Source organism: Notothenia coriiceps, unplaced genomic scaffold (assembly GCF_000735185.1).
Source record: "Notothenia coriiceps isolate Sejong01 unplaced genomic scaffold, NC01 NC01_scaffold00014516, whole genome shotgun sequence".
In the NCBI taxonomy this organism is placed as follows: domain Eukaryota; kingdom Metazoa; phylum Chordata; class Actinopteri; order Perciformes; family Nototheniidae; genus Notothenia; species Notothenia coriiceps.
In genome coordinates, this window is record NW_011347217.1 from 98,280 (window position 1) to 111,924 (window position 13,645).

Consider the following 13,645-nt stretch of genomic DNA (forward strand, 5'->3'; position numbering starts at 1 on the left):
TGATTGGTCGGGACGATGCGAGGCTCGCTGCTCAGTGAGCTGGCTTACTGGTGTGGTTTCCGGGTCAGCGATACAGCGCGAAACTCATCCTGAGCACACACAAACACTCACAGCCGAAGTAAAAACAATAAGTGTGGCTGGATATTGAGTAAGAAAGGTTTATAACGCTGTGAGAATGGGTCTGCGGAGAGCATTTCTCCGCGATCCCAATTCGTCCATTACCAACCAGGGAGCTCTATGCAAGTCAATGGGACGCCCTGTTAGTTGAAAATGTACGCTCAAGGTCCCCCCACTGCGTTTGATAGTGACGCCAAGGGATCCTGGTGTGTGAGGAGCTCCGCGGATTGGTCCATTTTGGTTCCGGGAACCGCATGACGAGAAATCTCCAACGAAGCGTTCTGGGGCAGCATAGACAGGTCTTTTCTGTGTTAGAGTTTTACTCGCTACAGGGTGCACTTTGAGGGTTTGTGACTCTGCAGACCGTTTACATGCAGAAAAAGCTACATAACACACAAGGGGACGGGTAATAACCAGAAAAGCATGACATAGGAACTTTAATGTTCAAAACAGCTTTGGCCGGCTCTGTTGTGATTGGTCAACCACTTAAGAGATGTCCCGCCCCTTGGCATATCATAATGTGTTGGAGCGCTAGCCAATAGTGTTACATAGTGATGTCACTATATTACAGAAGTAAACAAAAGAGTCCAATGGAGTTTCAGGCAGGGGGGGAGGGCGAGAGTGTGGGAGAGAAACTCCCTCTTGAGGGAACTTTGGGATTTTAGCTTTGGCAGAGCATTTACATGCACACAAACCTATAACACACTACAGGAAAGGCATAAAAACAAACAAAATGGAGCCTCTTCAACAGAAAAAAGACAATGGATGATACGTTTCTTATTTTAATCAACAGAAAACATTTTACATGGCAATGTAGTAGTATGGCGTAGAACTGATAATGTTATGTCAAACGAATCCCTGCTGTTCGTAATGCATGCTGTAAAAACACCAGAGGCATCTCGTCTCATTCACCAGATAAGTTGAACTAAACCATGAAAGTAAACAAATGTAACACGTATGCACAGTACACTTTGGCAGCTGAAGGATTTCAACCAACAAATTCAAACACACTAAAGTATCACACTGTTGCGCCTCAAGCTGATCAGTAGCGTGTGGTTTGTTTCCTCCTGCTTTAAAAGACTTATTAAGCACTTAGTGTTTATTAGACAGGTGCATGCTTTAAATGCTGTAAGTAGTTTCAAAGCCGGCTTGTTTCTCTTTTTATATTATTTGGCTTAATTGGTTTCCATAAATAAAAAATAGAAGTTAAATAATTCCTGCATCAACACATCTCAATCACAAACTACATCACTCACTAATCTGTCCTTATCTCCTCCTGATTATTCTTCAGTTAAGGTCACTGAGAAAAAGGCATTTCATCAACTTCCTTCATGTCGAGATATTTGGCAGTTTCAGTTAAATCAGCCATTCACCCTAACAATAAGCATTACCCAACCAATGACTGCAGGTATTCACCCTTTAAGTCACTGGTGGTCAAACGTAAGACAAGAAGTCCTGAAAACAGGAGTCACAGTTTTCATCTCATTTGTGACCCTTTTTGCTCTTGGAGTTCACGTCACTCTTGGTCTTCTGCAGGCGGTTGAAGATCTCTTTGAACAGCGCCTTGTACTCGGGGGTGTTCTGGCTGAGGCGTTTGTCCACCTGCTCCACCTGCCGGCTGATCCCCTCCAGGGCCTCCGGGGTGGAGGGGGTTTGAGGCGGCGTGGGCATGGCGGCGACAGCCCCTGATGTGGACGGCCCGGCGCTCACCATGCTGTAGTCCTTCATGGAGGGGTCTCTGGACACGGGCCTGGAGGTCTGCACCCCCGCGTGGCACAGGCTCTCCTCGTGGCGCCGGCACTTCCCCAGCAGCTCCTCGTACTTCTCCAGCAGCGCGTGGTACTGCTCGTCCACCTCGCGCAGGATGGACATGCCGCGTTTCCGCACGCCGTTAGCATGTGTGGCGTAGCTGCCCTGCCTCCTGCCCGAAGCGTCCCGGGCGGAGATGGCGTTCAGAGCCGTGTCGCTGCAGCTCTTCCTCACCGGGCCCCCCTGCTGCCCCGAGCCCCCTGACTCTCCCCGCCCCCCTCCTCCTGCCCCACGCCTTCCTCCGGGGTGTCTGTCTCGGGGCCGTTGCTGAGCAGCGTCTCCAGGCTGTCCTCCATCCCTCCAATCAGACACACCCTAGACTTCCGGAGCTGCTGCATCTCCTGTAGCTCCGCCTCCAGCTCCTGGACCCTCAGCTGGCAGCCCTCCGCTCCCAGGAGGCGCTGCTCCAGACGCTCGAACTCCTGCAGCACGGAGGCACACTCCCGCTCCGTGCCCTCCCGCTGGGACCGCTCTGCAGAGACAGCTGAGCGTAGGGAGGACACGATGTCTCTGAGTCTCTCGTTCTCCTCGTCCAGCGGCCGGCTCTCCGCCAGGTCCACACTGCCCGGGTTGGCCAGCAGGAAACCATCCTCATACCTGAGAACAAGAAGTGTTGACGTTTTGACAATAATACTCCACAAGGTCACAATCATACATTTGTTCTAGTTGTTAAGAATTATTTAAAGACTACATAAAACCAAATTAAACAATCGCATACTAATGGGTGTTCGCATAACTTTTAAAACAAAAGGTGTCCTGTTTCTTCTTCTGAAACAGTATGGAGCTCAAATGCTTCTTCAATTGCGGGTTTACCACAAGGTGAGTTCCTTTTTTTATTTCCTGCTTTTTTTACACATACTCTCTCCAGTACAGGTTAGCTCTGAGTGTTAGCGATGCTTGCTAATGTAAACACAGGCCATATTACGTCCAAAACACGTCGGGCATTGTTTCTGATAGTGCCGTGGGTGTAAAGCCAGCCCACATTTCCGATATGACGTCATATCGGCAGCAAATCTGGATCAACTCAGTTGTACCCCCGGTTTTAGAGATGTGGGTACGGAGGAAAAGAGAGAGGGTTTTGTTTTCTGACACTTTGTAAGTTCCCTGACACACCGGGGACACATTTATGTATAAAAGACATCAAAAAGTGCATTTAGCATGATAGGAGACCTTTAAGTGCATCAAATCATCTCAATTCCAAAAAGTCAGAAACTTCAGAGACAGCTGTTACTGCCACTCTGCAGTCGGTTACTGAAAATGAATATAATGTTACTTTTTTATTTGATGGAGAGTCACATTTNTTGGTCACGGTAGCTGATCGTACATTCTCAATAGAAACATCTTTTGATAATGATCTTCTGGCACAATCAGAATCCAGATCTAAACGAATGGGGGTGATGTTGCCGCCGCACGCTCGACGGAGAATACTCCTTGCTGTAGTACAACCATTCTCTATACATCTGATCACAACATTACTGTGGGTGGCCCTAGAAATCACCGTAACTCGGGAAACCGCCCAAGGTGATGATAATAGGTGTGCCTCGCTTTCATCTTTGCCACACAGAACAATGTTACTAGGGAATAGGAACATACATAACATACATACTGCATGTTAAATCCGCCTTCTTTCATTTACTCTTTCCCATTCCCACAACACTATACATGAAGAAATGGCATATTTCTGGACATACGTTCGAATTTTTAGCCCCCTGTGAGTTAATCTGATTAAAATTTGTAATCGTCTTGACAGCCCTACTCCTCACATTTTACTAAACTTATCTTGTATGCCAACAAGATGACACTTTTCCTGCGGTTTATAAGGATGCATATACAGTGAAGTTGATTGACATATAATCCTATCATTCTGTTTAATTCAGCTAAGTTTTCTCCAAACGTACTGTGATTAGCAAAACAATCTCATCGTCGGACATATATATTATGAAAGCACCCCATAACGGGAGCCCACAAATCTTGGCACTATTGATATTGAGGTATTTGGTAAAACACATTGAGATACCAGCTTCAATATTAATGTCCAAGCCTTCAAGGTTCTTTATTGTCAAACTAACATAGCTACAGAGTAATTATGTCGTTGAAAATCTTAGGTCACAGGCTTCTCCAACAATGCAACACAATAATACAGATAAGCAGACAATATTAAAACAATATTAAAATATACTATATTAAAAGTAATACAAAAAGAAAAATAGTTTTAAAAAAGTGAGGGAAAAAAAGTGGAATAGTGCAATACGAGTCTATATACAAGTTATTGGAATGATATATTAGATAATAGATACATAATTACTAAGTAGCAGATGAATGTTATGAAACTGTTTCAGCAGTTCAGGTGTTTAACAGTCTTATTGCCTGTGGGATGAAACTGTCTCTGAATCTGGTTGTTTTTGTCCAGATGCTGCGGTAACGTCTGCCAGACGGCAGCAGACTGAACAGTTTGTGGCTGGGGTGATGGGGGTCTTCAGTTGGTTAATGCTTGTTTGGCTTCAAAACGTCCCTTTAAAAGCCTGTGATGTGATGATGACGAGGGTGATATGTGACATGGCTCTTGTTACGAACATGTTTTTGTATACTGTGTGTTCTCACCTGTCTATTTTCTGATGCGAGGTCTTGCTCTCCAGCACCAGCTTCTCGTTGGTGATCTCCAGCTCTCTGGCCGTCACATCCAGCTGTTCGTACACCTTGGCGTGCTGCTCGTTCATCTCCCGCAGCGTTTCCAGCTGCTTCGACAGGTACTGCAAGGAGGCAAGGTCAAAAGTAACAGATTCATTACTAAATTCATCTTTAGTAATTCAACACAATGTAAATAAAAAATCAACTCAAATTCGAACTATAAAATATGTCCACATCTTGAGTCAGCTGTAACACATGACCAATATGGGACCACAAATGCATAAAAACTAGTGACAAGTTAAGTTTAAATAATGTTTAATGGCATTCTCTTTTAAGAATATTCTATGACATTTTTATGACATTTATTGTGATATTCTATACTACTACTTTTTAATATTTGTTGTGGCATGACTTTTTAATGATATTTATTGTGAAATACTATACTATGACGTTTTATTCAATTTATTATGTCATACTACACTATGGTTTTTTATGATTGCCTCACAATATACTATGACATAATCGTGACATTTACTACAACATACTAAACTATGACATTTTTTATTTTTAGAGACATAAATTACATTCTTCAGCTTCCACAGTTATGTACTGTGTCTACATGAGTACACTCATCCTCAGCCAGGCTTCTGACTAATAATGAGTTGAGTCTTTGATGAGGCGACAGAATCAGTCATTAATCTTCCATGTTCACAGAACAAACGCTCCTGGTGCTCCTTGATTTATCTTTTAAGTTATCCCTGCTTCACATTAATTATCTGCAACACACTCCCAGAGTAACAATATGTAGGACACACTCACCTCTATCTCCTGCACTTGATCATCGTTGTTGATGTACATCTGCTGCAGGGCGTCCTCCAGCTCCTTGTTGCGTTCCAGGAGGGTTTTACCGAGCTCGGCTGCCAAGTGCAGGTCTGACAGGGGGCGAGAAGGAAAAACAGACACAAACAGGGGGGAGGGGTGAGAGAGGAGCATCTGAGTTCACTGGTAAACACTTTTTCTTTAACCAAGGAGTGAGGGGATCTCAAGAGAAGCACTCACTGCAGCTGAGGTGCTCATTCAAAAGCTGTGAAATAAGTATTCAAATGATCTAATTAAGTAAAAGTACAAATACATTAATGTCACAATACTCCATTAAGATTAAGAGTTGCGCATTCAGAATCTCACAAAAAAATCAAAAGTAAAAGTCCCCATTCTGGAGAGAAATGGCCTCCATTTGCTATATTTGATTAAATATGGTATGAAAATTATAGATTTTTTTATATTGTTGCACTTAGTAGCATTTTACTGTTGTAGACAGACTTTCTTTCTTATCTTATTGTAATATATTGGATATGTTTAGCCTCTTTCTCAAACAAGTATTAATCTGTAATGTAACTAAAGCTGTCAGATAAATGTAGTGGAGTCAAAATGCATTATATCCCTGTATGTAGTGAAGTTGAAGAATAAAGTAGCATAACATAGAAGTACACAAGCAAAGAACTACTAGCTAAATAATGTACTTAAAGGTGGGGTAGGTAAGTTTGAGAAACCAGCTCGAGATACACTTGTTGTTATATTCCATGGAATACTCTTAACATCCCGATAGCAATGAATATCTGAAGTGCTTTGACAAAAAATCCATTAAAAAATTTCATCTGTGGAAGCCGTGCTACTGTAAAAAGCACGACCAATCATCTGAGCCGGCCCGACTAAAGTAACTGGATGGCCTACCTGCCTGTCAGCCTTCCATCTGTGCACAAACTTATCTCGTGCCCTCATTGGTCATGTGCGCGTTCGTGTGTGTTGGAGGAGGGGCTCTGTAAGGAAGTGGCCGATTTTTTCCGGATGTGTATTTTCAAATTCTAGCGCACTCGAGCTGGTTTCTCCAAAATGACCTACCCCACCTTTAAGTACTTTAATTATTGCCCATTCACCAACATTAAGCATTTCCACCCTACACGAACAGGCTACCTCATTTCGGAAATGACTTTAAAATATCAAACATAACATCCTGTTTTTGATTAAATCCCTTAAGTGTTCTAAACCCGGATGTTCAGTCTTTTTCTCTCGAGATGCTGACGTGAAAGCTTTTTGTTCTACTAACAACACACTTCCATCATTAATTAAAGACGCAACAACCCTTAAGTTATAATCATCCAAGCACCATATTAAAACAAAACGATGAACATGGCACATCATAATGATCCTGTACTCATCTGCTCACTGAAACACAGCAGACGCCAGCCTAACAGTCGCTGTTATTTTTTACAACACAAGCTTGGCAGGCATGAGGCATTATTCATCTTGTTTGGTTGAGAAGAAGCCTAGGCTGGAATGGTGAGGAGAGGAGGAGGAGGAGGAGCGCCAAGGGAGGAGGCGGAGGAGGGAACGGCAGGAGGAGAGGAGAATAATCCGAGCTGGCTCTGCAGAACAACACAGGGCAGTGCGAGGAGTGGACGAGACGGGAGGACACAGACGACAGCCATTTGACACATTACTGGATATGAGGAAGGGTTTGACGCACCTGAGTGCTGGGCGTCAGCTAAGCTCGGGGAGTAATGATTACATGTAAGCAAGATGAAAAACCAACAAATTTCTTATGGCTTTGTATAATTTAAAGAAAGCTTTCGAGGCTGGTGGAATTAGTGCCTGCTTTTATGTTATGTTTCAGGATCATATTGTATGTGTGTGTCTCTACTGTGACATGCGTTTAAGCCTATGCTTTAAATGTTCAAAAAGCTCTTTAGCTTTCTCATCCTGCCTTGGCTCTGAAAACCCCCGGGGGGCAGAGCCCCAAGCTCTGCTCTGATTGGCTAGCCTGAGTCGGCTCTGCTGTGATTGTCCACCTCTAAGAGATGTCTGACCCTAGTCCTATCATAATCAAGTTGTTAACCCTAAACCAACAAAGCACAAGTGGGCATTTAAGTCTTTAGTCTTAGCAGACCATTTACATGCACAAACCATATATCAAATAATCAAGTTTATTTATATCGACACATTTTAAAACGATTTTGGTAAAGCCAAAGTGCTGTACATGCAAAAAAACGCTACAGGAAGCGAAAACTCCAAAAAACTTTAGACAAAAATTATGTGTAGTGTTTTTAATTTGAACGCTTACTATGATAAGGCCTAGGCAGATAATACTACTTTAGAGTCCATTAGGCCTGTATAAGCTCAGGAACTATTATGTAATACATTTTTTAAAGTAACCCTTCACAAAAAGCCCTGGCGTGAACAATGACAGGAGAGATTAGATTGTACCTCGCTACTCGTATGGCACGTGTAAATGTTTTATATAAGCATACTTAACAAGCATACATTGAGTCACAGCATTGATGATAGCATTTGCTCTCCATTGCTGTCGAGGGAGACACGGGACAGGCTGTGACTTCTGTTTCAAAAAAAATGCAGTCTTTATAACAAAACACGTTCTGAGCCTGCAGAGTGATAATGAGAGGAGAGGTGTGTGAGAGGAAGTGTGTGAGAGGAGAGAGCACGAGGCATCACCCCCCGGGTTCAGCTCAGTCACCTGCAGTTTTTTTTTCTGTCTGCCTCTGAGGGCCGACACGGCGCCAAGTCTTAGTTATGTATGTCAGAATCGTTGCGCACGCTGAGAGGAGGGGCTGAAGAAATAACACGCAGACAGGCTAAAGAAACAAAAGGCTGCACATGATGAAGAAAGGCTGGAGCTGCACGATTGGCGACCTATTGATAGTTGCTTGTCATAAAAATAATTAGCCGCCATTTTTGTGATTGTTTGGTCTTTAATTAAAATCGAATCTGCTATTAGAAAAAAACAAAAGACATCAATGCGTTTTTGGGCAGAGACAGTTACGAGGTGAGTGGGAGATCATTTTGAATAGTCGGTGTGCAGAAAAATTCGTCCTGTTTTGATAATTGATTATTTGGCGTTTTTTGGTGGGCAAAATGGGCAGAATCGGTTTCGCCCGATAAAGTACTGGGGATTTCCTGATTTCATGCAATGTAATTNGATATGACGTCATATCGGCAGCAAATCTGGATCAACTCAGTTGTACCCCCGGTTTTAGAGATGTGGGTACGGAGGAAAAGAGAGAGGGTTTTGTTTTCTGACACTTTGTAAGTTCCCTGACACACCGGGGACACATTTATGTATAAAAGACATCAAAAAGTGCATTTAGCATGATAGGAGACCTTTAAGTGCATCAAATCATCTCAATTCCAAAAGTCAGAAACTTCAGAGACAGCTGTTACTGCCACTCTGCAGTCAGTTACTGAAAATGAATATAATGTTACTTTTTTATTTGATGGAGAGTCACATTTTAGAGTCACATTTCAAGTAAATATGTTACGATTGTGTCACATGACTGTATAATAAACTGTAATAGTCTTGTGAGTAAATAATTCCATCATCAGTCTGATAATTACTGGAGAATGACTTTGCTCAAACCACCGGGTTTCCTGCCGAATTAACTTTTATATCTGTGTTTCATGCAGCAAGTATTTGCAGCATACTTGTAACATGTATCTGTTTGAATAAAGTGTAGGGCCTTTTTGTCGATGCACACTGTCCAATAGAAACTAAAAGTGACCTTGGCGCAGTGCAGAGCTCCTTGAGGCAGGGGAAGGAGTGCACAGTCTTGCGGCGCTCCTTCTTCTCTCTGCGGACCCTCAGCTCCTCCAGGGTCCGCAGCTCCTCCACCCGAGTGGTCAGGCTCTCCACCTGACCGTGGAGCATCTCCATGGTGCCCGTCAACCTGCAAACACACACATGTTTGTTTAGTGCTTGTTATGTCATAATCAAGGTGACTTAATTCTCTCTTTCTGAGCATACCGTTCTCCTAAAGCTGCAGTGAGTTGTGACCACATAGAGAATGTGAAGGAGCTTGTTCAGAGAGAACAGAGGCAGCCATTGAAGTCTTTAGCATTGAGACCACTAATGTGATTTGTAAAGAACTTCCATCCCAGATTATGATTATGAAGTTGCTAAGGATAGCAAAAATGTAAATCCTCTTTAGTTGCTCTAGTAGAGGAGGACTGTAAACACACACTTGGTTTTCCTTCAGCAAACATGGAGCAGTGTTTACTATAACGTATTATGATGTATTTTCAATTAGCAATATATCAATGTTATAATGATATCCTGATATGAGACCAAATATATTCCTACTAATGCTGTCAAAATTATCGCGTTAACGGTGGTAATAAATCTTTTGAATTAATTGCGTTAAAATATTTAACGCATTTAACGAATGTGCAGAATGGCCGCCCCATACATCCCACCAGTGGCAATGGGGTTGGCTACAGCCATACCAAGAAATGGCTTAGCCCCACCATGAAAAGTGATGTTAAATTAAGCAAAATAAAGTCCGCCAACTCGTGCGGAGTAAATTGGACAGACAGCAGTTAGTAAGATTGATTTCAGGAGCCACTTCTCTGGAAATACCAAAGACTAGAAACGGTTTTGAAAACTTTTGTCACGTAGTGATCGTCTTCTCAATAGAACATCTTTGATAATGTCTTCTGGCCAATCAGAATCAAGATAACGGTGTGGTGTTGTTGCAGGAAGTCCCGACGGAGAATACTCTTGCTGTAGTACATCTCTATACATCGATACAACATTACGTGTTGATAGAAATCAACACGTAATGAAATAAGAACCCAAGGTTTGATGATTAATAGGTGTGTGGGCTGTCTTTCATTTTGACACACAGAACAATGTTATAATAAACATACATACATACATACTGTATGTTAAATCCGCCTTCTTTCATTTATCTTTCCATTCCCACAACACTATACATGAAGAAATGGCATATTTTGGACATAGTTCGAATTTTAAGCTGTGATTAATCTGATTAAAATTTGTAATCGTTTGACAGCCCTAATTCCTACATTTTATAAATTATTGTATGCCACAAGTATTACCTTTTCCTGGTTTATAGGATGCATTACAGTGAAGTGATGACATATAATTTATTTTTTTAATTCACTAATTTTCTCCAAACTACTGGTGATTAGCAAAAATCTCATCGTGGACATATTTTATGAAAGCACCCATAATGAGCCCTACAATATCTTGGCACTATTGATATTGAGGTATTTGGTAAAACACATTGAGATACCAGCTTCAATATTAATGTCCAAGCCTTCAAGGTTCTTTATTTGACAATAAAGAACCTTGAAGGCTTGGACATTAATATTGAAGCTGGTATCTCAATGTGTTTTACCAAATACCTCAATATCAATAGTGCCAAGATATTGTAGGGCNATTAGGGAGCCCCAGACTAGACCTCCTTAGATCAGAGATTTCAGCTTCAGGGTCAAATTGGAGGCTTCGGCCTAACGTCATCCTGCATGAGCTCACCATCAGGCAGGATATTTGCCCCAGAAATAGTGCTGTTATGCAACTGCTCGCCTGCCAGCTCTGAGATTTGTTGACCTCTGCGTTCATTTTGATGTGGCAAACATACGAAGAGAGTCTGTGCAGATGGCGGACGGGTGATGTCATGTTTGTGTCGGCTGAGGAGCATGTGATCCAACGTGAGGACGGTCAGGGATGGAGGCCATCTAGAGATTATCTTCATTATTGATTATTCTCGTGATTAATCGTTTGGTCTGAATGTCAGAAATGAGGGAAAGATCAATAGTAGTTTCTCAAAGTCAATGGGAGGCCTTTTTAAACTTTATGTTTTGTTATAAACAAAACCAAAGATATTTAGTTTATTGTAAAATACAATTGTGAAAATCAGGAAATCCCCATATTTAGGGGCTGAAAACCGATTTTTCTGCCATTTTTGCACCAAAAGCCACCAAAATAATCAATTATCAAAGCAGGAGACGATTTTTCTGACAACCGACTATTCAATGATCTCCCATCACCTCTAATGTTTCTGCAAAAATCGATTGAATGTCTTCTTTTTTTTTGTAATAGCAGATTCATCTTAGATTAAAAGACCAAACAATCACAAAAATGGCGGCTAATTATTTTTATGACAATCAACTCATCAATTAGTCGACCAATCGGTGCAGCTCCAGCTTTCTTCATCATGTGACAGCCTTTTGTTTCTTTAGCTGTCTGGTGTTATTTCTTCAGCCTCCTCTCAGCTGTGCGCACGATTCTGACATTACATAACTAAGACTTGGCGCGTGTCGGCCCTCAGAGGCAGAAACAGTGCAGTGACTGAGCCGAACCCGGGGGGTGATGCTGTGCTCTCTCCTCTCACACACTCTCCTCTCACACACTCTCCTCTCATTATCACTCTGCAGCTCAGAACAGTGTTTTGTTATAAAGACTGCATTTTTTGAAACAGGAAGTCACAGCCTGTCCCTGTCTCCCTCGACAGCACTGGAGACAAATGTATCATCAATGGCTGTGAGCTAATGATGCTTGTTAAGTATGTTATATAAAACATTTACACGTGCATACAGTAGCAGTACAATCTAATCTCTCCCTGTCATTGCTCACGCCCAGGCTTTTGAAGGTTACTTTAAAACATGTATTACATTAATAGTTTCCTGATATACAGGCCTAATGACTCTAAAGTATATTATCTGCTAGGCCTATATCATAGTAAGGTTTACAAATTAAAACCACTACACATAATTTTTGTCTAAAGTGTTTTTGGGAGTTTTCCTTTCCTGTAGCGTTTTTATTGCATGTACAGCACTTTGGCTTTACCAAAAATCGTTTTTAAAATGTGTTATATAAATAAAACTTGATTTGATTTGATATAGGTTTGTGCATGTAAATGGTCTGCTAAAACTAAAGACTAAATCCCACTTGTGCTTTTATTGGTTAGGGTTACACATTTGATATGATAGACTAAGGGTCAGGACATCTCTTAGAGGTGGACCAATCACAGCAGAGCCGACCAGCTAGCCAATCAGAGCAGACTGGGCTCTGGGTTTCAGAGCACAGGCAGGATGAGAAAAGTAAAGAGCTTTTTGAACATTAAAGCATGTAAACATGTCACAGTAGAGACACAACATACAAATATGATCCTGAAAATGAACATAAAAGCAGCACTAATTTCCACCCAGTGAAAGCATTATTTTAAATATAAAAGCCATAATGAAGATTTGTTGGTTTTTCATCTTGTTACATGTAATCCATTACTCCCCGAGCCAGCTGACGCCCAGCACTCTGGTGGTCAAACCCTTCCTCCATATCCAGTAATGGTGTCAATGGCTGTCTCTGTGTCCTCCCGTCTCTCCACTCCTCCACTGCTGTGTTGTTCTGCAGAGCCAGCCGGATTATCATCATCCTCATCATCCTCATCCTCCTCCTCCTCCTCCTCCTCCTCCTCCTCCTCCCCATTCCAGCTAGGCTTCTTCTCACCAAACAAGATGAATAATGTATGCTGCAAGCTGTGTTGTAAAAATAACAGCGACTGTTAGGCTGGCGTCTGCTGTGTTTCAGTGAGCAGATGAGTACAGGATCATTATGATGTGCCATGTTCATCGTTTTGTTTTAATATGGTGCTTGGATGATTATAACTTAAGGGTTGTTGCGTCTTTAATTAATGATGGAAGTGTGTTGTTAGTAGAACAAAAAGCTTTCACGTCAGCATCTCGAGAGAAAAAAGACTGAACATCCGGGTTTAGAACACTTAAGGGATTTAATCAAAAACAGGATGTTATGTTTGATATTTTAAAGTCATTTCCGAAATGAGGTAGCCTGTTCGTGTAGGGTGGAAATGCTTAATGTTGGTGAATGGGCAATAATTAAAGTACTTAAAGGTGGGGTAGGTCATTTTGGAGAAACCAGCTCGAGTGCGCTAGAATTTGAAAATACACAGCCGGAAAAAATCGGCCACTTCCTTACAGAGCCCCTCCTCCAACACACACGAACGCGCACATGACCAATGAGGGCACGAGATAAGTTTGTGCACAGATGGAAGGCTGACAGGCAGGTAGGCCATCCAGTTACTTTAGCCGGGCCGGCTCAGATGATTGGTCGTGCTTTTTACAGTAGCACGGCTTCCACAGATGATTTTTTTAATGGATTTTTTGTCAAAGCACTTCAGATATTCATTGCTATCGGGATGTTAAGAGCATTCCATGGAATATAACAACAAGTGTATCTCGAGCCGGTTTCTCAAACTTACCT

The 13,645-nt window shown here is 42.0% G+C and overlaps 1 protein-coding gene across 1 annotated transcript in view; it reads right to left on the reverse strand.

The window, feature by feature from the left end:
* Window positions 1–881: 881 nt before the first annotated feature.
* Window positions 882–13,645, reverse strand: part of cdr2l (cerebellar degeneration-related protein 2-like) — a 14,805-nt gene continuing 2,041 nt past the window's right edge. The window contains 4 exon segments of the mRNA XM_010774742.1: window positions 882–2,139; window positions 2,142–2,523; window positions 4,528–4,676; window positions 5,374–5,486. Coding sequence (XP_010773044.1) covers window positions 1,600–2,139; window positions 2,142–2,523; window positions 4,528–4,676; window positions 5,374–5,486 — 1,184 coding nt within the window. The 3' untranslated portion in view covers window positions 882–1,599.